This window comes from Geotrypetes seraphini, chromosome 5, assembly GCF_902459505.1.
Source record: "Geotrypetes seraphini chromosome 5, aGeoSer1.1, whole genome shotgun sequence".
In the NCBI taxonomy this organism is placed as follows: Eukaryota; Metazoa; Chordata; class Amphibia; order Gymnophiona; family Dermophiidae; genus Geotrypetes; species Geotrypetes seraphini.
The window spans coordinates 5,434,505-5,458,302 of record NC_047088.1 but is presented as its reverse complement, the minus strand read 5'-3'; the positions used below and the strand labels follow the sequence as shown (position 1 = coordinate 5,458,302).

At 42.9% G+C, this 23,798-nt stretch overlaps 1 protein-coding gene and 1 long non-coding RNA gene across 2 annotated transcripts in view; one reads left to right on the top strand and one right to left on the bottom strand.

Annotated features, from left to right (window-relative positions):
• Positions 1–23,798, top strand: part of DLG3 (discs large MAGUK scaffold protein 3) — a 490,171-nt gene that overhangs the window by 207,944 nt on the left and 258,429 nt on the right. Inside the window, exon 9 of the mRNA XM_033945041.1 lies at positions 3,275–3,431. Within this exon, the coding sequence (XP_033800932.1) occupies positions 3,275–3,431 (157 nt within the window). The remainder of the gene's footprint in view (positions 1–3,274; positions 3,432–23,798) is intronic.
• LOC117360747 overlaps positions 1–23,798 on the bottom strand; it is a 76,426-nt gene that overhangs the window by 16,539 nt on the left and 36,089 nt on the right. The gene's annotated exons all lie outside the window — the stretch shown is intronic.

Sequence of the window (23,798 nt, the reverse complement as noted above, 5' to 3'; positions counted from 1 at the left end):
TTACTTTTATCGCTTTTTAGATTCATTGTAAACTGTCCAGATATTCGTTTGATGGTCGGTATATTAAAAACCAATAAAACTTGAAACTTGATAATTCCTTGTTGACTTTGTCTTATTAATTCAGGCTTAAGTATATGCTCTGTAATTCTTTATAATACGTCTCTACCATATTGCCTAGCATCAATGTCAGACTCACTGATCTATAATTTCCCAGATCACTTCAGAAACCCTTTTTAAAAATTGGCATTTCATTAGCTACCCTCCAGTCTTGCTGGTAATTACTAACTATAGCTCTGCAAGTTCATTTTTCAATTCTATCGGTATTCTGGAATGTGTACCAATCGGTCCAGGCAATTTGCTACTCTTCGATTTGTCAAGTTGTCCATTTTTACCTTGCTGGCCCGAGGTAAAAAGCTCTACTGCAGTTTGATAAAAGGAGCCCTTAATCTCTCCATTATGATCTTGTCTTCCCTGAGTGCCCCTTTTACACCTCAGTCATCTAGCAATCCAACTAATTATTTTCCCTTCTTGCTTCTAATATACATAAAAAAGTTTTTACTGTGTTTTTGCCTCCAAAAAATTCTTCTTTTCAAGATCTCTCTTTGCCTTCCTTATCAGTGCTTTGATTTGACTTGCCATTCCTTATGCTGTTTTCTATTATTTTCAGTTAGAAAAATAGAAACATGATGGTAGGTAAAGGCCAAGTGGCCCATCCAGTCTGCCCATCCTTCTTCCACTTTCTGAAGGATTTCCTCTTAGCTCTAATAGCTTACTTCACCTCACTTGTTAACCACGCTGGCTTCCATTTGGTCTTCATTCCTCCTTTTTTAATACATGGAATATATATAATCTGGACTTCCAGAATTCTACTTTTGAATAACATCTGTGCCTGATGTTAATTTTTAACCTTTGCAGCTGCTTTTCTAAGTTTCTTTTTTACCATTCTCCTTGTGTTGTCAGTCTCCTATTTAAAGTTAAATGCTATTGGATTTCCTGTGTGTACTTACTCCAGAGATTATATCAAATCTGATCATATTATGATCACTGTTCTCAAGAGGCCCCAGCACCATATCAAATGCTCCACTAAGGACCAGGTTTAGAATTGCTTCGCCTCTTGTCAGTTCCTTGACCAGCTGCTCCATAAAGCAGTCTTTGATTTCATCAAGGAATTTTACCTCCCTAGCATTTCCTGATGTTACATTTACCAAGTCAATATTAGGGTAATTGAAATCACCCATTATTATTGTGTTATCCAGTTTGTTAGCCTCCCTAATTTCTGATAAGATTTCAGCATCTGTCTGTTCATTCTGGCTAGGTATCTGTTGATATGTTTAAACCCTTTGCTCAGCGTGCAGCAGCATCTAAGAAATCAAATAAGATGTTAGGAATTATCAGGAAAGGAATGGAAAACAAAATTGAGAATGTTATAATGCCTTTGTATCGCTCCATGGTGCAACCGCACCTTGAATACTATGTGCAATTCTGGTCCCTGCATCTCAAGAAAGATATAGTAGAATTAGAAAAGGTACAGAGAAGGGTGATCAAAATGATAAAGGTCTTGGGATAACTTCCCTATGGGGAAAAGCTGAAGTGGCTAGGGCTCTTCAGCTTGGGGAAGAGAAAGCTAAGGTGAGATAGAGGTCTATAAAATACTGAGTGGAGTGGAATGGAAAGGGTTAATGTGAATTGCTTGTTTACTCTTTCCAAAAATACCAGGAATAGGGAGCCTGCAAAGAAACTACTAAATAGTAGATTTAAAACAAACCAAATAAAATATTTCTTCACTTAACGTGTAACTAAAAGAAAAGTCCATAAGCCATTATTAAGATAGACTTTGGAAAATCACCTGCTTATTTATAGGATAAGCAGTATAAAATCTGTTTTACTCTCTTGGGATCTTGTCAGCTATGTGTGACCTGGATTGGTCGCTGTTGGAACCAGGATGCTGGGCTTGATGGGTCTTCAGTCTGTCCCAGTATGGCAACTCTTATATTTTTATCTGTATATTTCACATATCCTACACAAAGCCCCTTCAGTCATACAACTCTCAACCCATTTGAAATCATCCCTTCCACATATATCTACTTCCAGATACAGCCTCTCACACATCTCTACATCCTCAAACACACACATTCAGCTCATGCACGTCATTCATATACATATGGACAAATATCCCCACATATAGAACCATCCCCTCAAACAACCATATTATCCATTCCTTCGAACACAACCTTGACATAAACCCTTGATTCCCACACGGTCTACAAATTTATTTTAGAAAGTATTTCTGAAGTAATGTCTCTGCACGCTTTCTCTACTTGGTCAGTGGAGAGAAAGTTCTTTAAAAAGAGGTCATGATATAAAGCTCTATATTTAAGTATCATCAGGAAACATTTTTAAAGGAAAGGTGGTAGATTAAAATACATCTCAAGAGATAGTGAAGGCCAAAAAGCAACAGAATTCAAGGAAGTCTGGGCTAAACACAGAGGATCCTTACTTACAAAGAAGTATACCACTTTGCATTCTTATGAAAAAAGTTATTCATAAATTGAAGACTAGAAAATTGCTTTCCCTAAGTGCATCTAAAACTCTGCATTACTCTTCTTAGGAACTTTTAGCTACATTGAGAGGTGTTCCTAAGGATTAGATTGAGGAAAACTATGTGCATAGAATGAGAAGGCTAAGGAACAGAATAGGAAAGAACGAATAAAGGAGCGCAAGAAGAGAATAGTTGAGTCTGGGGGCTTTCTTTTTAGGGGTGGTAGAGAGTATTTGAATCCTGAGTACCATTTTCTCAAGGGGGAAAAAAGTGTCTGAGCATTCTTGTTGACTTATTTATCTCTGCAGTGATTTTGAACATATCTGGATCATTGCTTATCCACTTCATGCACGCCTGGCACAGAGGTGCCAAGTTTGCTGCTGGGCCCATTTGGGAAAGATAAGAAATCCAGGTTTATGTTTATCGAAATTGATATACAACAAATCATAGGTTCCTTTCCATTGCAATGTCCCCATTATGAAAGGTGACTCAAGAAGCTGGAATCAGCTGTTCTGCTAGTTATCCAATTTTGCAATCTTAGGAACACCTCACTTGAAATTCGTCAGTTTCTTAATTGGCAGCTGATGAATTTGTTTGGAACTTGTTGAACAGGCTGAGCAGCTTTAGGTGGAGGGCGGTTCTGGCAGTCTAAGATAGTCTCAGATTAGGAGCTGCAGTCTTGCTGCACTGAGAGCCTTTATCTACCTCTGACATGTCTTTCCGTCGGGTTTCTAGGGAACCACGCAAGATCAACCTTCACAAGGGCTCCACAGGACTCGGCTTCAATATTGTAGGGGGAGAAGATGGTGAAGGCATTTTCGTCTCCTTCATTCTGGCTGGTGGACCTGCAGATCTGAGTGGCGAGCTGAGGAGGGGAGATCGCATCCTCTCGGTATGTTCTCATTTCTATCCCAGCTGTGATTCAGGGATATGGGTGAGGATTCCCCACAACTTGCTTCTCATTATTTTAAAAAGTCTATTAGTTCATTTTATTTATGTCAGAGATCAATAGGATAAATATGAATCAGGTTCAAGAGAACTCTGTTTATACATTTAAGTCTTTACATAGTTGGTTATTGAAAGATGATCAGGTGGCCATCAAATCCAGCCTTTGATCACTAGCCCCTGTTTTATTATGGCTACTTATCACTTCTAGAGTTCTACTATTTGTAAATATAAGATAGAACTGTTTAAGAGCTTAAAGTCTAGTTCAGATAATACAAGCTTCATTTATTAAAATAGTTGTTAAAACTAACAAGGTTGTGATCATGAGAAATAGACTTGCAGTCTAAAAGTGGTTTCAGAGAGATGGGTTTCTAGATTGGATTGGAATAAAGTCAAATATGGAGCATTATACACCAACTCATATTTATACCAAGTATACAACACACCAAGATACAAAGCACAGATTGGGAACTGGCAGTTGAGGAAAAAGATATAGATATGAATGACTTGCCTGCTAAGTAAAGCTCACATAAAAGCATTTGAGGAGTTATAAAGAGGTAAGATAGTGAGGTGCTGCAGAATAAAGGTGCTTTTAGGTGAGTAAGAGAAGCTTGAACAGTATGTGGAAAAGGAAGCTTTGTTTTCGCTCAGTGAATAGTTAAGATCTGGAACGCATTGCCAGAAGTTGTGGTAAGAGCGCCTAGCGTAGATGGTTTTAAGAAAGGTTTGGACAATTTCCTGGAGGAAAAGTCCATAGTCTGTTATTGAGAAAGACATGGGGGAAGCCACTGCTTGCCCTGGATCAATAGCATGGAATGTTGCTCCTCCTTGGGTTTGGGCCAGGTACTAGTGACCTGGATTGGCCACCGTGAGAACGGGCTACTGGGCTTGATGGACCATTGTTCTGACCCAGTAAGGCTATTTTTACTTTCTTATGCTTGAGCACCCCAATACTGAACAAATTCTTTGTGTCCAGGGAGAGGTAATTCCATTGGGTTTAGCACCCCCAATAATTTTGAAAAGTTGGCTCCTATGACTAATGATATTGATGAAATATAAGATGCACAGATGATTTCATATATATTTTGGGAGATGTGAGGAGTAGGTTGTAGTACGTTAAGTGGGAGATAATGAGAAGGTTTGGTAGTGTGCATAAAGGTAAACATACAGGTTGTAGTTAATTAATAAAAGGCATCAAAAGTAGCCTAATAATTGAAGCAGTGGGCTGAGAATTGAGGGTTCCAATAGCACTGACACTCCTTATGACCTTGATTAAGTCACTTAGCCTTCCATTGGCTCAGGTATAAACTTAGGGACACAATATTCAAAGGGAAATATCCAGATAAGTGTGGTAGTTTCCCTTTCTCTTAGCCACAGCTATTGGGTGATATTCAGTGGCACTATCTGGATATTGCTGCTAAATATCCTGATAGATCATCTTAGTACTATCTGGATAGTACCAGGACAGTGCGGAGATGCCTGTTATCCAGCAAATGCCTGACCTAACTTCATCTTGACAGCAGATTGAATATCGCCACTATTCAGATGGCAGAAGTGTTGATCACGCTGTTGGATATTTGGCACCAGCCACAATTGCTGTGATCGGAGTTTGAACCAAACATCAAATGTCAGATGTATATTGGGTGGTGAGATTGCAAATAGAGAATGACACAGGGACAAATTTTTCCCCATCCCTGCAGGAACTCAATTTCCTCATCCCTGCGAGTTTTGTTGCTGTCCCTGTCCCATTATTGTAAGCTCTACTGCCTCAAACACATATGATTTTAATATGTTTGAGGCTTGTACAGATGAGGACAGGGCTTGCAGGAATGGGGTAGGGACAGGAAAAGAACTCACTGGCATGGGAAAAAGAGCTCCCGCAGTGACGGGGAAAAATTTGTTCCTGTGTCATTCAATAATTGTAAACCCTTCGGGAACAATGAAATACCTACTGTACCTGAATGTAATTTGTTTTAAACTACTACTTCTGCGCCGTTCACGGCGGAGTGTTTATGAACAACTTGAAAAACTGAAGGTGGATAAAGCGATGGGACTGGACAGGATCCATCCCAGGATACTGAGGGAGCTCAGAGAGGTTCTGGCGGGTCCTATTAAAGACTTGTTCAACAAATCTCAGGAGACGGGAGCGGTTCCTGGGGATTAGAGGAGAGTGGATGTGGTTCCTATTCACAAAAGTGGTCACAGGGTGAACTGGGAAACTACAGGCCGGTAAGCCTCACTTCGGTTGTTGGAAAAATAATGGAAGTGTTGCTGAAAGAAAGGATAGTGAATTTCCTAGAATCTACTGGGTTATAGGATCCGAGGCAACATGGCTTTACTAAAGGTCAAATGAATCTGATTGAATTTTTTGATTGGGAGACCAGAGAGCTGAATCGAGGACATATGCTAGATGTAATTTACTTAGATTTCAGCAAAGCCTTTGACACGATTCCTCATAGGAGGCTCTGGAACAAACTTGAAGGGCTGAAGTTAGGAACCAACTGGATTAGAAACTGGTTGACGGACAGACGCCAGAGGATGGTGGTTAATGGAAGTCGCTTGGAGGAAGGAAAGGTAAATAGTGGAGTCCCTCAGAGTTCGGTGCTGGGGCCGATCCTGTTCAATATGTTTGTGAGTGATATTGCTGAAGGGTTAGAAGGAAAGGTTTGCCTTTTTATGGATGATACCAAGATTTGTAACAGAGTAGACACCGAGGAGGGAGTGGAAAACATGAAAAAAGATCTGCAAAAGTTAGAGGAATGGCCTAATATCTGGCAACTAAAATTCAATACAAAGAAATGCATTTGGGGATTAATAATCGGAAGGAGCCGAATATGTTGGGAGGTGAGAAGCTGATATGCACAGATGGAGAGAGGGACCTTGGGGTGATAGTGTCCGAAGATCTAAAGGCAAAAAAACATTGCGACAAGGCGGTGGCTGCTGCCAGAAGGATACTGAGCTGTATAAAGAGAGGCATAACCAGTAGAAGAAAGAAGGTGTTGATGCCCCTGTACAGGTCGATGGTGAGGCCCCACTTGAAGTATTGTGTTCAGTTTTGGAGACTGACATAAGACTTGAAGCGTTCCTGAGGAAGACGATGAAAATGATAGGAGGGTTGCACCAAAAGACGTATGAGGAGAGTCTGGAAGCCCTGAATATGTATACCTTAGAGGAAAGGAGGGACAGGAGAGATCTGATTCAGACATTCAAATACTTGAAAGGTAATAACATAGAACAAAATCTTTTCCAGAAAAAGGAAAATGGTAAAACCAGAGGACATAATTTGAGGTTGGGTGGTAGACTCAAGAGCAATGTAAGGAAATTCTTCTTTACGGAGAGGGTGGTGGATGCCTGGATTGCGCTCCCGAGAGAGGTGATGGAGATGAAAATGGTGACAGAGTTCAAAAAAGCGTGGGATGAACAGAGAGGATCTAGAATCAGAAAATAATAGTAAATATTGAAGAACTAAGGCCAGTACTGCACAGACTGCACATAGCAATCGCTGACAGACTGAACACGTTTTTTGCGTCTGTATTTACCGAAGATATACACAGCATACCGGAACCCATCAGGCTATATGCTGGATGTGAAAACGGGAAACTGACAGGGTTAACGGTCAGTCTATATGAGGTATGCAGGCAGATTGATAGGCTTAAGAGCGATAAATCCCCGGGACCGGATGGAATCCATCCGAGGGTCATCAAGGAACTGAAAGGGACCATAGCTGAACTGCTTCAACATACACAGTTAGGGCACTGTTTTTTGACTAGAGGGCCGCCGCGTGAGCGGACTGCTGGGCACGATGGACCACTGGTCTGACCCAGCAGCGGCAATTTTTATGTTCTTATGTACATGGCCGTTTGGTGGAGGATGGGCTGGGGAGGGCTTCAATGGCTGGGAGGGTGCAGATTGACTGGAGTAAGCTTTGACAGAGACTTTAGTAGTTGGAACCTAAGAACAGTACTGGGCAGAGCTTTGGATTCTTGCCCAGCAATAGATAAGAAGAAAAAGAAAAAAACCCAAGAAATTTTTAGATTGAATCAGGTTGGGCAGGCTAGATGGACCATTAGGGTCTTTATCTGCGATCATCTACTATATTACTATGTAAATCCAAAATCCCTTCCTCCTTCTGCCCCCTTAATATATTTGTGACACTTTTCATTAGGTCAGTGAAAAAATAATGCAGTTAAACTGGGCTGAAATAGTAAGACTCATCTAAGTCTTAGGCTATTATAGCTCAGTACAAGAGGTGAGTGTGGAAAGGGTGATATGACAGTAACACTTTACAGTTTATTTATATCATCTGCTTGTTTTAACACTATAAAAGCCAAAAAGGCAGGCAAAGTTGAAAGTCTGTAAATACGATAAGGTCTCTATTGAGAACGCCAAGGTCTCTATTGAGTTCTTTTTTATTAGCTTCAAAGTGTTTGATTATCCTAATTTCAAATGTTTTCTGGTCTGCTATACTCCTAAAGTTTCCTTCAAGCATCTTAATTGTAAGGTTGTTAAGGAACTGAGTTTCCTTGGAGAAATATTCACCTACTAAGTTGTTCTATTTTGCGCTGTATGTTTATGAAATGTCTATAAAGATTGATACATGGTTAATTTTTGCTTTGGATAAAGCGAACTTACTTACCTGTAGCAGGTTCTCTCCAAGGACAGCAAGGTGACGTTGTCTGATGGAGCCTGGCACGGAACTTGCTAGCACAAATGTATGCAAAAGCTTTTAGTAGTGCCATACCGCATATGCGCAGTTACCTTTCAGCCCAATGCATGAATACAAGTCCCTCAGTCCTATAATATAGCTAATAGAATACAACTCCAAGGGGAGGTAGGAGAGTAAGAGAATATTCAGCCTGCTGTCCTCGAAGAACACCTCCTACAGGTAACTTAACTTTGCTTTCTCCGAGGACAAGAAGGCCTTCTATTCACACAGCTAGGATGACCAAGTTGCAACTTTACATATCTCCTCTATGGAAGCTGATCTTGAGTGCGCTACCAATGTCATCACAGCTCTGACATTATGAGCCTGAGTCAGCCCAGTCTAGGCATAAGAACATGCAATCTGCTAGCCAATTTGAGATTATACATTTGCCAGTGGCTACTCCCAACTGATTTAGGTCAAAAGAAACAAAAAGCTAGGTGGACTGTCTATGGCAGTGTATCTCAAACTGTGTGCCGTGCTGATACACTGAGGAGGAAGAGAGGCACCTGCCAGCTGACTTCCCTACATGGTACAGCACCAGCGCTGCCCAATTTGCTGAAGGCCTGCATGTTTCCCCCTTCTCTCTAGTGTTCTCCAGCTTCCCCCCTGGCCTCTGGGTCTCACCTTTAAAACTAATTGCAGCAGCCTGCAGAGGATTGCCGGTAGATAAAATAATTTTATTTTCAATATAGTGATTGAAATGTGTTAGTTTTGAGAATTTATATTGTGGTATGCGAGGTAGGCCTGCTAGGACTGGCCCTAGTATAAGGCCTATGCCTGGAGCAGTTAGTGCCCATTCTGACCAAGCTAGAGAACAATTTCCCTTTTCGCCTGCTATTTTCCCTAAGGCCAGCAGAGGAAGCTTGGGGGTTGAGCTTCAGACTTCCCCTCCCCCTCAACTTCCCAGGTCTTGTGACCGGAAATGCTATGCACCTGGGAAGGTTGGGCGGGGCTGCAAGTTCCTTAATCTCAGGTCTGAGCAGTTGGAAAGGCAGAGGGAGAACTGGAGAGTAGGAGAACAGTCACAAGAAAAGTACTGGCAGCCTAGCTCAGGACTAAGAGCTCTGCAGGACCAACAAACCCCAGAATGCATGGAGATTGTTGAAGCTGGGACTGAGATGACTCCTGACCTCTCTGAAGTTCCACAAGCCATGGAATTAGAATCAGAACCAGGTCCAGAGGTTCAAACAGTTCAACCCATGGAAGTGTGTCTCTCCAAGGCAAGTACAAAATCTGCCTAAAGAGTATATAATTTACTTATGCTTTGGACAGTGAACTGTTTTTGGTTTTTTTTTTCTTCTTTTGAGAATGTGTTTTGTCCTGCTGAAACTGAAGCAGAACAGCACAGAAGTGTGGGACTGTAAAACTGATATGTGATAATCTTTTGGGTTTCACTTTATCCAGCCAGTGTGGTGGGGGATTTAGCCCCACGTTTTGAGGTGGGATAGAGGGCTCTATTTTGTAGCGATATTACAACACGTGGAGCACACCACCTGGTCAGCATAATTTACATTGCTGAAGGAGTGCAGTGCTGTGTCACTGCTAGTAGTCCAAGTGTACTACCAAAGGGAAGAGACTGTTTTCTTTTTGTTAGTTTTTCTTTTTGAAAGAACTTTGGAACTTTATTGTGTGTGATATTGAGTTTTGTTTTTTGAGAAGACTGGATTGCTTGATAAAAATCCTGACAAAAGTTTGTTTTTCATTTTGGTTTTACTGTTATGCAACAAAATAAATCCAGTCCTGGTTTTCATGAAAACTTTCCTGACTTATGGGCAAAATCCTTATTCTAAAGTGGTTTGCTTTTTCCTTCCTTGTGGAGCCTTCCGCGGCTCACAAGGGCATAATCCTTGTTCCCGCAGTCCTGGACACATTGCCCTGAGAGTGCGGGTTACAATATCTACTGTGTATGTGAAAAATGAATCTAATCTAATCTAATCTAAACCTTAAGTTTATATACCGCATCATCTCCATGAGTATGGAGCTCGACACGGTTTACAAGAACTTAAAATAGTGGGTAGAGAAGAAGAAAAAGGATTACATGAACTTATGTGTAGAAGGGGGGAGAGAAAGGGGGGAAGGATAGAGCTACAATTTGCTGAAAAGCCAGGTTTTCAGTTGTTTGCGGAATAACTGAAGGATGAAAAATGGAAAGAATGGAAAAAATTGCTATACAATTAGTAAAGGGATGGGATCTGGGGCAGAGCTTGGATGGGGTTAGGGAGGTATGTGGTTGGGGTACTCAGTTGATAATTGTTAGACTTAGGGGGTACTTAGCTTGAAATAGTTGAAACACTGCTGTAGGCAATGAGCTGGCGCCAGTGCCTCTTCCTTGCTGGCACCCACTACTGGCATCTCAGGGCCCATCTGGAGGGCCTCTGCACATGCGTAGACGTCAACGTGATAATGTCACACATATGCATGATGTCATCATGGCAACATCCACGCACTTCTGGGTGCCTCAAGCCGTGGCCACTACCTTTAGTGTGCCCTGGCTCAAGAAAGTTTGAGAGACACTGGTCTATGGGCTTTAGTCCACTCCAGATAGAAGGCTAAGTCTTGCTTGGAATCTAAGGTATGCAGTACACTTTCGCCAGGATGAGTGTGAGGTTTTGGGAAAAAACATTGGCAGAACTATTAACTGATTAAGATGGAACTCCATCATGACTTTAGGAAGGAACTTTAGGTGTGTGCAGAACTACTCTGTTGCGATGAAATTTAGTGTAAGGTGGGGCAGCTATTAGAGCCAGACTCTGTGACAGGAATCAAGTGGCTCAAAAGGAGATTTCATCAGCTAGGTGACAATTACGTTGAGATCCCTTAACACAGTAGGAGGTTTGATAGGAGGCTTAGTCAATAATAAACTTCTCATGAATCGAATAACTAGAGGCTGAACAGAGATGGGCTTTGTCCTTACATGAGAATGGTAAGCACTAATTGCACTAAGGTGAACCCTTACAGAGTTGATTTACAAACCATACTTGGAGAGGTGAAAGGAGGTATTCAAGCAGTTTTTGTCTAGAGCAGTGGTCTTTGCTAATTTTTAAGCGAGGGCAGTTTTGGGTCCAAAAGGGGTGAAGGAGGGCCAACAAATATGCTCCTACTTTGGGCCATGACACCAATAATGCTTCTCGACATTCATTCCTACCAGAACACCTGGCCTTGATTACACATGCAAAACACTGATAAATCCTATGCAAATACAGCACTACAAACTAAAAGTCCTAATATACACAAATGAAACCCTAAGATGCCAGGCTTTGCATGCAGTACAACACCAGAGAAATAGAAAGACATGAATTTTTTTCCTGAACAGTGCAAATTATAGACAGCAAATGTAAAGTCTCAAAACCTGCATACTTCAATCACTAAATTTAAAATAAAAGCATTATTCCTACCTTTGTTGTCTGGTTATTTTATTTTTCTAATCATCTTTTCCCAGTCTCTGGCTGCATTTCCTTATCTAATTGCTATTTTTCTCTCCTTCATTTTCTGCCCTACATCAATGCTTTCCATTGCAAATGCAAGCAGTGTCTCACTTCCGGTTCACCACACAATTGTTGCCCACGTACTCACCTTTATAGGACCCCCAGGGACCCCTGAAGAATACTTTTTGTCGAAACGCGGACCGTGTTGGGTCCTGTATCCCTAGCGGACTAGGTCCTTTAAGGCTCTTATGTGGATGATTTACTTTTATGTGGATGGAATTATTTTATGTGGATGATTTTAGTATACCTTTGGAACTTTGATACTTTCAAATAAAGTCCATTTGGGAACATCATCACTCCACAGAGTTTTTTTGGTTTTCTCTACATCCATCTTTGGCATTAACTCTTAGCATTCAACTTTCTTCAATTTTTCTGCTTCCTTCTCAATTCTGTCTACTGTTATGTGTCTTTCCTTCCCATCTGTCCATGTGTACCATCTTCTCCTCTCTCTGCCCTTCTCCTCCATCGATTGTGTACCAGTTTCCCTCTCTTTCTTCTTCCCTATTTTTCTTAAACAGCATTTTTCCATCTCTTCACTTCCCCACCCCTCCCATTCCGGTTCACCATTTCCTCCTCTCCATCCCTGTGCATCTTCTTCCTCTCTCTCCTCTCTGGTGCTCTGAAATCTTTCTCTTCTCCTTCCCACAGTCTGGCATCACTATCCCCTCCTTCCCTCCTCCTTTGTGGTCTGGCATCTCTCAGTCCTTTTCTTCCCCCTCTCCCTTACCTCTCTCTCTTCTTTCCCTTCCCTGGTGTGGCATGTCTCTCTCCTTCCCTCTGCCTCCAATAGTCTGACATCTTTCCTTCCCTTTCCCCTTCTGGTGGTCTGTTATCTCCTCTTCTTTTCTTTTCTTCCCTTCGCCTCGCTACCCTGGGCTGGCAACTCTGTCCTTCCCTTCCCTAAAGTCTGGCATTTCTTTCTTTTTTTTTCCCCCCTCCCCATCCCCATGGTCCTGTTTCAGCATCTCTCTAATAACCCCCCCCAGCGACCCACCCCAACATTGCTTCCCCCCACCTTGTTACTCCCCTCCATGTACTCCAGTAAGCCAGCTGCTCTTGCACTCTTCTGTCCGCTTACAGCGAGAGTGAAGACAGCACGCTGGCAGCGAGATTGAAGAAAGCAAGTGACCCGGTAGCTTTCCCTCTGCTACTGCTTCCTGCCTATACAGGACAGGAAGCAGGAACAGAGAAAAAAGGTTCTGGGGCCACTGAAGGCAGTGTGTTTAGCTCGCTCATGCTGCCAGCATCCTGAAGAGTGAAAGAGCGGCTATAGCGACGGATCCCGCAGGGGGAGGGGGATAGGACCCTGAACTGCAACGTGAGCCACACAAAAGGTCTCCGTGGGCTGCCATCGGCTTGCGGGCCTTGCAATGAAGACTTCTGGTCTAGAGCATGAAAAAGGATCTAGGGCCTTGCCCTCACACCAGATGGCAAGCCTCTTCCACTTAAAAGAGTAGCACCTTTTAAGGAGTCTTTGCATGGAAGTAAGCAAAATTCAGGAGACACCCTCAGGCAGGCCTAGAGATTCAAATTCTATGCTCTCAACATCCAGGTAATGAAGGCCAGAGATTGGAGGTTGGGATGCAGAAGGTATCCTTCAATCTGTGTAAAGAGGGACGTAAAACATCTAATCTCCATGGTTAAAAACATAAGAACATAAGAAGTTGCCTCCGCTGAGGCAGACCATAGGTCCATCCTGCCCAGCGGTCCGCTCCCGCGGCGGCCCATCAGGCCCATCGCCTGAGTAGTGGTCCATACCTATCTATACCCTTCAATCCCTTTTTCTTCTAGGAATCTATCCAAACTTTCTTTGAAACCATTTAATGTTTTCTTGTCTACAACAGCCTCTGGAAGCACGTTCCATGTATCCACCACCCTCTGAGTGAAAAAGAACTTCCTAGCGTTTGTTCTAAACCTGTCCCCTTTCAATTTCTCCGAGTGCCCCCTTGTACTTGTGGTGGTCCTTAATTTGAAAAATCTGTCCCTGTCTACTTTTTCTATGCCCTTCAGGATCTTGAAGGTTTCTATCATGTCTCCTCTAAGTCTCCGCTTTTCCAGTGAGAAAAGTCCCAACTGCTTCAACCTGTCGGTATATGGGAGATTTTCCATTCCCTTTATCAGTTTAGTTGCTCTTCTCTGTACTCCCTCAAGTACTGCCATGTCCTTCTTGAGGTACGGCGACCAGTACTGGACACAGTACTCCAGATGCGGCCGCACCATTGCACGATACAGTGGCATGATGACTTCCTTCGTCCTGGTCGTAATACCCTTCTTAATGATACCCAACATTCTGTTAGCTTTCTTTGAGGCTGTAGCGCACTGCGCCGATGCCTTCAGTGTTGCGTCTACCATCACTCCCAGGTCTCTCTCCAGGTTACTGATCCCTAGCGGTTTTCCCCCCATTCTGTATGTGAACATCGGGTTCTTTTTCCCCACGTGCATGACCTTGCATTTCCCTATGTTGAAGCTCATTTGCCATTTTTCGGCCCACTTTTCCAGCTGCGTTAGATCCTTTTGGAGATTTTCGCAGTCTCCCCTGGTTTGAGCCCTGCTGTATAGTTTGGTGTCATCTGCAAATTTAATAACCTCACACTTGGTTCCCGCCTCTAGGTCGTTTATGTAGATATTGAACAGGAGCGGTCCCAGCACCGACCCCTGCGGAACTCCGCTCGTGACCCCTTTCCAGTCTGAGTAATGGCCCTTTACGCCAACCCTCTGTTCCCTGTTCGCCAGCCAGTTTTTGATCCATCGGTGGATCACCCCTTGTACCCCGTGGTTCCATATCTTCTTAAGCAGCCTTTCGTGTGGTACCTTGTCGAAGGCTTTTTGGAAGTCAAGGTAAATGATATCTATAGATTCCCCTTTATCCACCTGGCTGTTTACCCCCTCGAAGAAGTGCAATAAGTTTGTGAGGCATGACCTACCCTTGCAGAAGCCATGCTGACTCGGTTTTAGCTGCCCATCTAGTCTGCCCACCCCAATGACTCTCCCCTACCTTTCCCTGTGAATAGATCCCACGTGTCTATCCCATTTGGCCTTAAAATCAGGCACGCTGCTGGCCTCAATAACCTGAAGTGGAAGACTATTCCAGCGATCAACCACCCTTTCAGTGAAAAAGAATTTCCTGGTGTCCCCGTGCAGTTTCTCACCCCTGATTTTCCACGGATGCCCCCTTGTTGCCGCGGGGCCCTTGAAAAAGAAGATATCTTCTTCCACCTCGATGCGGCCCGTGAGATACTTGAATGTCTCAATCATGTCACCCCTCTCTGCGTTCCTCGAGTGAGTACAGCTGCAACTTACCCAGCCGTTTCTTGTACGGGAGATCCTTGAGTCCCGAGACCATCTGGGTGGCCATTCTCTGGACCGACTCCAGTCTCAGCACATCCTTACGGTAATGCGGCCTCCAGAATTGCACACAGTATTCCAGGTGGGGCCTCACCATGGATCTATACAATGGCATAATGACTTCAGGCTTACGACTGACGAAACTCCTGCGTATGCAACCTATGATTTGCCTTGCCTTGGATGAAGCTTGCTCCACTTGATTGGCAGTCTTCATGATCTCACTGATGATCACTCCTAAGTCTCGTTCTGCTTCAGTTCTTGTTAGGATCTCGCCATTTAGGGTGTAAGTCTTGCATGGATTTTGGCTGCCCAGGTGCATGACTTTGCATTTTTTGGCATTGAAGCTGAGTTGCCAGGATCTAGACCAGCGCTCCAGTAGGAGGAGTAGGTCGTGAATCATGTTGTCGGACATTGAATTTATGTCTGTTGTGCTTTTGCCCACTACATTGCTTAGTTTGGCGTCATCGGCGAATAATGTTATTTTACCTCGCAGCCCTTCTGCCAAGTCTCTTATAAAGATGTTAAATAGGATCGGGCCCAGAACCGAGCCCTGCGGCACTCCACTGATTACCTCTGTCATTTCGGAGGGGTTGTCGTTCATCACTACCCTCTGAAGCCTACCTCCAAGCCAATTCCCAACCCATTTTGTCAATGTGTCGCCCAATCCTATAGAACTCATCTTGCTGAGCAACCTGCGGTGTGGTACGCTATAGAATGCTTTACTGAAGTCCAAGTATACGATGTCCAGGGACTCCCCAACATTCAGCTTCCTCGTCACCCAGTCAAAGAAGCTGATCAGGTTGGACTGGCAGGATCTCCCCTTAGTAAATCCATGTTGACGGGGATCCCGTAGATTCTCGTTCAGAATCGTATCCAATTTGCGTTTGATTAGAGTTTCCATTAGTTTGCACACTATCGATGTGAGACTCACTGGTCTGTAGTTTGCTGTCTCCATCTTGGAGCCTTTCTTGTGGAGTGGAATGACGTTAGCCATCTTCCAGTCCAACGGGATGTTACCCGTACTAAGGGAGAGATTGAAAAGCGCGGATAGCGGTTCCGCCAAGACATCACACAACTCCCTGAGCACCCTGGGGTGTAGGTTGTCAGGCCCCATTGCCTTGTTAACCTTAAGCTTTGACAGCTCGCAGTAGACACCACTGGGTGTAAACTCGAAATTACTAAACGGGTCATCTGCGTCAACCCTCGTCTGTAGCTGAGGGCCGAGTCCTGGCGCCTCGCGGGTGAAGACTGAGCAGAAGTATTCATTTAACAGTTGGGCTTTTTCCGAGTCCGCTTCTACATAGTCTCCGTCTGGTTTCCTAAGACGTACTATCCCGCCTGAGTTCTTATTTCTGTCACTGATATACCTGAAGAAGGATTTATCTCCTTTCTGGATGTTCTTCGCTAGAGACTCCTCCATGTGGAAATTGGCCTCCCTAACTGCTGTTTTGACGGCTTTTGACTTGGCCAGATAGACTTCCCTAGAGTCCTGTTTCCCTGATTGTTTGTAAGAGATGAATGCTTTTTTCTTCTCCTTGATGAGGTCCGAAATCTCCGCAGAGAACCACTGTGGCTTATTGTTCCTTCACCGTTTATTTACTGATTTAACATAGCGGTTTGTTGCTTCTTGTATGGTGGCTTTCAAAGTCGACAACATTTCTTCCACGTTATCGGTTTCTGCTTGGCTTTGTAGCGCCTGGTGAACGAAGTCTCCCATTTCTTTGAAGTTTGTGTCCTTAAATTTGAGGACCTTGGTCAATGTGGTAGATTTAGTGAAACCTTTCCTGAGATTGAACCATACCATGTTGTGGTCACTGGAGGTCAATGTGTCACCCACCGAGACCTCTGTGACACTTTCTCCATTGGTAAGTATCAGGTCCAGTATTGCCTGATCCCTTGTTGGTTCCAACACCAGTTGCCTGAGTCTTGCTCCCTTCATAGAGTTTAATAGCCTCCTGCTGCTGCCGGAAGCAGAGGAAAGTGTGTCCCAATCCACATCAGGCATGTTGAAGTCACCTAACAACACCGTGTCCCCACGCAAGGTGATATTCTCTATATCGCCAATTAATTCCATATCTAGGTCATCCTGTTGTCTTTGGGGGTCTGTATATTACGCCAAGAAACAGGCATTTGTCCTTCCCTCTGGCCAAATTTACCCAAAGGGATTCCCCAGTGTAGTGGACATCTGTGATTCTGGTAACCTTAATGTCATCTTTAGTATATAATGCTACACTTCCCATTTTGCCCTCCCTGTCCCGGCGAAGCAAGTTGTAACCCGGTATGACCATGTCCCACCCGTGGGAGTCCGTGAGCCAGGTCTCAGATATCGCCACCACATCCAAGTCGGCATTCCTCATTTCTGTTTCTAATTCCAGGATCTTGTTTCCCAGACTGTGGGCGTTACGTACATAGCCCTCCATGCTGTATGTTTGTTACGTCTCAGTGGGGATGTTCCCGCTTGAGCTACTTGGACACCTTTAGCATTATTCGCATGTTTTGTACTTTCCCTTGAACCAGAATTACAACGTGCACCTATCCCGGACTCCCCAGACCCAGAACTACAGTGTGTTCCTACCCCAGACTCGGAAATGTGTGTACCCTGTGGGGGTATTCCCGCTTGGGCTACTTGAACTCCTTTAGTACAATTTGCAATGTGTGTTCTCCCCCTGGACCCAGAATTACAATGTGTACTCCCCCTAGACCCAGAATTACAATGTGTACTCCCCTTAGACCCAGAATTACAATGTGACCCAGAATTATAATGTGAGCCAACCCCAGACTCGAAAGTGTGTATACTCTCCCCTGACCCAGATTGGTGTTTTACTTACCTTAGTCTCAAAAAAGTATTGGCAGCTTCTACTGAGGACAAGTCTAGAAGAAGACAGAACCAGTCATGCCTTGGCCAATATGGTGCAATTAGGATCTTGGTTCCATGGTTTTGCTTGAGTTTCAGCGAGGTCTATTTTATGAGAAGTATAAGAGAATACAAGTACACAAGACCCATCCTCCAATTTAGAAAGAAGACATTTGACTCAGCCCAAAATAGAACTGTGTGGCCTCGGAGAGGGTGACCATGAAGAGGATTGAGGAGAAGCCAGACGTAAGAGCAGTCGTCGCTTGGTCGGCATCAAGGGACTCAATGCAATGTTGACCTGCGAGACCTGTTGGGAAGCTGGTGGCTTTTTAGCATGCTTACCCGATGGAGCGATGTACCCTGACGCCGAAGTTGATGCTTTCAATGTAGAAGACTGTGTTGTCTTCTCGGAGTCCATACCAGTGCCGAAAAACTTCTCTTGTTGGCATTTGCACTCTTAATAGTACGTTTTTGCAGGGTAGAACACTGCGTGGAGGACTCAACACAGGGTTCAGGGCTAAAGCACTGTAAGCACCAGCTATGTGGGTCAGTGATGGAAATTTACCGTTGGCACCTACAACACTTCTTGAAATCGGTTAACGGCTGGGACATCGACAGAAAAGGCACCTCAGCCAAATTGAATTCAATGGCTGAAGAAAACGAAGAAGCCTTGGCGGACAAAGCTTGTGAAGTGAGAACAGCGAGGAAAAAAAATGTCCTCAGCTGTTTTTTTTTTTAAACTCAAATTAAATACACAGACAAAATATGAATAAAAAATACGCGTGAGATGGAAGGCAAATGCAAAAATTTGAACAACGTTGCTCCAGGAAAACTAAGAACTGAAGAGCCACGAGCAGAATCAGGCGGAAGGCACTTGCACATGCACGATACGGGCAGTTCGTGAACTTTCTAAAGTTCTTAAAATGGCGATACACTTTTAAAACTGTTTGTGCTGGGGCTCCATGGATGATGTCACCCACATGAGAGAATATGTTGCCTGCTTGTCCTGGAATAAAAGTAGGTATTGATGCTCCTGTATAAGACTCAGATGTGACCTCATTTAGAATATTGTGTACAATTCTGGAGACTGCACCTTCATAAAGATGTAAACAGGATGGAATTGGTTCAGAGGAAGGCTACTAAAACGGTTATTGGTCTATGTCATAAGGTGTTTGGGGACAGATTCAAAGATCTGAATATGTATATTTTGGAGAAAAAGTGGGAAAGGGAAGATATGATAGAGACATTTAAATAGATAAATAACTTGCAGCAAAAAATGTTGCAAAAATGTTATAAGCCAAGTGATAGAAATATCGTTTGAAAAACCATTTAAGTAAAGTGGAGAAAAAAGCCTCAACTAGTTTTATAAAATAAGTGTAACCTTCCTGAAGGTTCTTTTTCCTGTTCCCTGTGCACAGTGGTGAAATATTTTCCTATTTTGAAAGATTACATTTAGAGAAGTAGTGGAGTTTTTTTGCCTATGATACAGATTAAGAACGGCTAAAAAACTCATTGGGTGGCCGTCTGCATATAAAACTAGTTGAGGCTTTTTTCTCCACTTTACTTAAATGGTTTTTCAAAGGATATTTCCACCACTTGGCTTATAACATTTTTGCAACATTTTTTGCTGCAAGTAATTTATCTATTTAGATTGTTATTGTTAGTATTGTTTCTAGAAAGACATTTAAATACCTACATGGCATAAATACGTATGAGGCCAGTCTCTTTCAATTGAAAGGAAGCTCCACAATGAGAGACCATGGGATGAAGTTAAGAGGCGATAGGTCAGGAGTAATTTAAGGAAATACTTTTTACAGAAAGGGTGGTTGATGTGTGGAATAGTCTCTCGGTTAAGGTAGTGGAGACCAAGACTGTCTGAATTGAAGAATGTGTGGGATAGTCACATGGGATCTCTTAGGGAGAGAAGGAGATAGTGGATGGGCAGACTGGATAGGCCATTTGGTCTTTATCTGTTGTCATGTAAATAAATAAAATAAAAAGATAATGACAGGTTGTTCACCCTCTCCAAGGTAGAGAGAACGAGAGGGCACTCTCTAAAGTTAAAAGGGGAAGTTCTTCTTCACCCAGAGAGTGGTAGAGAACTGGAATGCTCTTCCGGAGTCTGTTATAAGGGAAAACACCTTCCAGGGATTCAAGACAAGGTTGGACAAGTTCCTGCTGAACCAGAGCGAACGCAGGTAGGGCTGGTCTCAGTTAGGGCACTGGTCTTTGACCTGGGGGCCGCCGCGTGAGCAGACTGCTGGGCGCAATGGACCACTGGTCTGACCCAGCAGCGGAAATTCTTATGTTCTTAAGATAACAATAAATACTTTAAAGGGAAAATAAACCTGAATAAAACTGTTCGGTTAGGCATAGATATGCAAGCAAAAAAATTCCAAAGTGAGAGAACAAAGATGCATTCTTTTTTCTTGAGATGTTTCATGTTTATTAAAATTTCATATACCGCTTTATCAAAAATCAAAGCGATTTTACAGTTAATAATAAAAAAGAAGGGAACAAAACACCACTGAAAGCAAAGGACAGCATACCAACAGACAGACGTTGATAAACTGGAATGAAAGGAAATGGGGAGGATCAACAATATTTGGAAAGAAAAAAACAAAGAAAGGTAAAAAACAAAAGGAGGGTAAAATATAGTGCTCAACCAAAGAGGCTGGACTACTGTAGACTTAAAACATCCTTAAAAGGATGATTATGATTTGAACGCATCTTTAAAAAGAAATGTTTTTAAACTGGATTTAAACTTGTCGAGGACCGTGATTTCTCCTAAGTGGCTTGGTGCAGCATTCCAAAGCGAGGGGGCTGTGACAGAAAAAAATGCTGGTTCTTATAGTATTGATGTGCTTAAGTGAAGGGATAGCAAGTAGGTTTTGGTTAGCTGTTAATAATTCTGGCTGATCTGCAATCTTAGTTTTAAAAGTCAACAGCATAATCTTATAGGTAATTCGGTATTCAGTGGGCAGCCAGTGCACTTTAACCAGAAGAGGAGTGATGTGATCATATTTGCGAGCATTAAAGATGATTTTTATGGCTGTGTTTTGTACGATTTGAAGGCGCCTTATTTCTTTCTTGGAGATGCCTTTATATAGTGTGTTACTGTAATCTAGGCATGAAATAACCAATGAATGCACAAGGGTATTAAATTAAGACTGATCCAGTAACTTGGCGAGGGAATGTATTATGCGGACAGATAATGTTAATACTGCATACACTCAAAGAAACACAGAAACATGATGGCAGATAAAGGCCAAATGACCCATCCAGTCTGCCCATCCGCAGTAACCATTATCTCTTCTTCTCTCTAAGAGATCCCATGTGCTTATCCCAGGCTTTCTTAAATTTAGACAGTCTTTGCCTCCACCACCTCTTTCGGGAGACTGTTCCAAGCATCTACCACCTTTTCTGTAAAAAAGTATTTCCTTACATTACTCCTGAGCTTATCATCTCTTAACTTCATACTAAGCCCTCTCATTCCAGAGCTTCCTTATAGGTATTTAAACGTCTTTATCATCGTGGAAGTTGTTTCTTGGCGTACCTGAGTGGGGATTAGACTGCCTGAGATTTTCCATTTAGTCAGGTGAAAAAATTAGGACACCCCATGAAATATTCAGTTCTTTCTTAAGAAATGTTCACATATTGATGTCAAATCTTTTTTTTTTTTAATCTCTGGAAAAGAAAGTGATGTAATTGCAGGTAAACAACAAACAACAAAAAGTATATGCTAACTGAGGAATAATTTAGGACACCCTACTATCTAGTGTTACCCCCTTTGGCTGAAATAACTGCAGTGAGACACTTCTTATAGCTATCTCTGACATTGGTCTGAGGAAAGTTTGGCCCACTCCTCAATACAGAATTCTTTCAGCTGTGAGATGTTTGAGGGGTTTCTTGCATGTACAGCCCATTTCAAATCACCCCACAGCACCTCAATGGAATTAAGATCAGGACTTTGACTTGGCCACTCCAGGACTCTCCAGTTCTTAGTTTTCAGCCAATCCTTGGTGGATTTACTGGTATGTTTTGAGTCATTGTCATGTTGCAGGGTCTAGTTCCGCTTCAGCTTTAATTTTCACGTTTCAAGTTTAATAAAAATTTGATATACTGCCTATCAGTCTTCAAGCGGTTTGTATATAATAAAAATAATAAAATGGGGTACCATACATTAAAACATACAGGACCTACTGGAACGATAGGATTAAGGTAAAGAAGTACATTATAAAATAGGAAAGAGAGCCCTATTGGGAAAAAACAAAAGGAAGGGGGATCCCATCTGATAACCAAAGCAGAAATGAAGATAAATGTTTCATAAGGTAAGTGCATTAGAGGTTGAATGCATCTTTAAAAACAAACGTTTTGTTTTCCTTAGAATCGATGTAGCATGTGTTCATCCCGTAGTTCCAGGGATAATGAGCTCCAAAGAGATGGGGCTGTGATGGAGAAGTTTGTTGTTTGTGTAGTGCTAATAAAATGGAGAGATGGAACCGTTAAAAGATTTTCTTACAGATGATCTCACATGTTCCTAAAGCACCCTCTGATACACAGTAGAATTCATGGCGGATTCTAAGATGGTGAGCTGGCCAGGTCCTGATTCAGCAAAGCATCCCCAAACCATGACACTTCCACCTCCATGCTTCACAGTTGGTATGAGGTTCTTTTCCTGGAATGCTATATTTGGTGTACACCAAACATGTTCTCTTTTCTGGTGTCCAAATAATTCAATTTTAGATTCATTTGTCCATAAAACACTATTCCAGAAGTCCTGGTGTTTGTCAATGTTCTCTCTGGCAAACTTCAGTCTGGCCTTGATGTTTCTCTTAAGAGAGCAAAGTTTCCTTCTTGCACACCATCCATGCAAATTAAATTTGTGCAATCTCTTTCTGATTGTAGAGGCATGCACTTTCACATCACATCCAGCTAGGGAGGAGGTGGGACCGCTGGACGAAGAGACAGGAAGAGAGCGGTGAAGGAGGAGAAAGAAGTCGCGGAAAGACTTAACATGTTCTTTTCATCTGTATTTATAAACGAAGACACAACCAACATACCGGAACCTGGAAATCAAGCAGAAAAATTAACATCCATGGAAGTGAGCCTTGATGTACACAGGCAGATAGAAAAACTTAAAACTGACAAATCCCCGGGTCCGGACGGAATCCATCCAAGGGGTTTGAAGGAATTAAAGGAGGAGATAGCGGAACTACTGCAGCAAATTTGCAACCTATCCCTGAAAACAGGCGTGATCCCGGAGGATTGGAAGATAGCCAACGTCACGCCCATCTTTAAAAAGGGATTAAGAGGTGACCCGGGAAACCACAGACCGGTGAGTCTGACCTTTGTTCTGGGGAAAATGGCGGAAGCACTGATAAAAGAAAACATCGATGAACATTTGGAAAGAAACGAACTTCTGATAACAAGCCAACATGGTTTCTGCAGGGGGAGATCGTGCCTAACTAATTTATTGCACTTCTTCGAAGGAATTAACAAACGGATAGACAGAGGAGACCCAATAGACATCATATACCTTGATTTCTAAAAAGCCTTTGACAAGGTGCCTCACGAGCGTCTACTCCGGAAACTGAAGAACCATGGGGTGAACGGAGACGTATATAGATGGATCAGAAACTGGTTGGAGGGTAGGAAACAGAGGGTAGGGATGAAGGGCCACTACTCGGACTGGATGAGGGTCACGAGTGGTGTTCCGCAGGGCTCGGTGCTCGGGCCACTGCTATTTAATATATTCATAAATAATCTAGAAACAGGGACGAAGTGTGAGATAATAAAATTTGCGGGCCGATACAAAACTATTTAGTGGAGCTGGGACTAAAGAGGAATGCGAAAAATTGCAAAGGGACTTGAACAAACTAGGGGAATGGGCAGTGAGATGGCAGATGAAGTTCAGTGTTGAGA